At 39.4% G+C, this 1,907-nt stretch overlaps 1 protein-coding gene across 1 annotated transcript in view; it reads left to right on the forward strand.

The window, feature by feature from the left end:
- Positions 1–1,907, forward strand: part of ift88 (intraflagellar transport 88 homolog) — a gene marked incomplete at its 3' end in the record, with an annotated part of 51,287 nt that overhangs the window by 25,599 nt on the left and 23,781 nt on the right. The window contains 1 exon segment of the mRNA XM_037686665.1: positions 938–1,037. Within this exon segment, the coding sequence (XP_037542593.1) occupies positions 938–1,037 (100 nt within the window).

Raw genomic sequence — 1,907 nt, forward strand, 5'->3', positions numbered from 1 at the left:
GGTGGAACATTCTCATGCAGAGAACATCAGAAATGGCTTCATAATCTGTTGTTTTTTTACGTGTGTAACGTTATAAAACACTGTTGACATGGTTATATTGATCATTGTACTGCATAGACTTTTTTCTAACAAATGTGTGTTTGCAGTCTCGTTTCCCTCTAAAATGTAATAAATGTGTCTGCAGAGTCCAAAAGTGCTTTGATAAACTGCAGAGTCTGTGAAATGATCAGTAATCGGTTCATTACTGATCAATAATTACTGAAAGACATCGGGCAAAGTAAGAAAAGTAGATTTTTGTGTTGTGCTGCAGCAGCAGCTGCTCAAACTGACTGACAGGATGAACTGTTTGGAACCACTGAGAGCTGCATGAACCACGTGACGAGTATCTGCGAGTTCAAAGAGCGTCACATCTCTGCGTGTGGCGCTGGTCTTACCTTCTCATAGTGGATCAACTAGTTTATTGTTGATGTCCAGAACTACCGTAGTTGTTCACATGATAAAGGAGGACCATCAGCCTAATGATCAATCATTAGCACCCTGATGGCTGCTTGCTATTCACAGAGGTCTGAGCGATAATAACAGCGTTGTAGGAGGGGGACAGTTGGACACAGATAGTGACCATCAGGGCACTAACGATCGGTCATTAGGTTGATGGTACTCCTTTATCATGTGAACAGTTCTGGATGTCACCATCAAACTGGTTGATCCACTATGAGAAGATGCTGTTTTTAAGACTGAGTTCGTTGCAGCTCCTCTGACTGAAGAAGTGTTTTGGACAAAAGATGACGTGTTTTAACAAGAAGAATCTGTCCTGAGGACCTGACTTTACTTTGTTAGAATTTGAAAAAAGTTCTCATTTTCAACCACTTTATTCATTTATTACCATAAACAAATAAGAAATGCTGCGTAAAGACTGCAGTTTGTGGTTGTTTTGAAGGTGTGTTGACATGGTGAAGAGTTCTCAGTATGTTGAGCTTGCCAATGATCTGGAGATCAACAAAGCCATCACGTATCTGAGACAGAGAAACTTCAACCAGGTGAGTGTGCTGCAGCATGATGGGTGATGCCATTCAGTTGAACATTTTACCTCCTTTGGTCTGTGTAGTTAGAAGCTGCAGTAGTAGCAGTGGAGGGTCGAGGACAAACGTCGACCTGCAGCCGTTATATTTCTGTCAGATGTTTCTGCAGGTCTGAAACTGACACATCATACCAGCTCACCAGTCATCACGCAGAGCACACTGCATCCTAAACCACATCTCATTTGTAGATTAGTGACAGAAACATTTTCAAACTAAAAATATGTTACCTACATGTTTTTGTTGTCTTTTTCCATCTTTTGTCAACTAGTCATCATATATATTTGTTACATTTTTCCTGATGAAGCTGCTCGATCAGAGCAGCATCAGACTCAACATTTTCCCTTCTCATTGCCCTTCCCTCTCTCTCCCATTTATTCCCCATCTGCATGCGTAAGGTTGAGGTATGTTGGCTTTCTATTTCCACAATCACATTTAGATTGTGCTGTCTTCTTGCCTTAAACATGTTATGTAAGTTTACCATTTTTTTAAGCATGGCACTGCCAAGAAAAGCGAACAAGATAGTGGTTTAAAACCCATAGAAGGATTCTTTTTGGGCAGAAAGGAAATTATTCAGCAATAATAAACACCGAGTTCTGAGCTGTGCTTGAGGAGCTGCTCTAATACTGTGGGATTCATGAGTCAAAAGTCAAAGTTTCTTTATTTGTCTGGAGATCAACAAACTTTATTTATAAATTATGTACACAGGGTCCCAGTTACATCCAAGAAAAGTATAAATTGTAAAGAAAAACAGTAATCAGCTCTAAGATATGAACTAAGGAATACACTAAATAAGAATACACTAAGCACTAGTTTATATATACTGTATAT

Source organism: Nematolebias whitei, chromosome 13, assembly GCF_014905685.2.
Source record: "Nematolebias whitei isolate Nwh7 chromosome 13, NemWhi1, whole genome shotgun sequence".
Taxonomy (NCBI): Eukaryota; Metazoa; Chordata; class Actinopteri; order Cyprinodontiformes; family Rivulidae; genus Nematolebias; species Nematolebias whitei.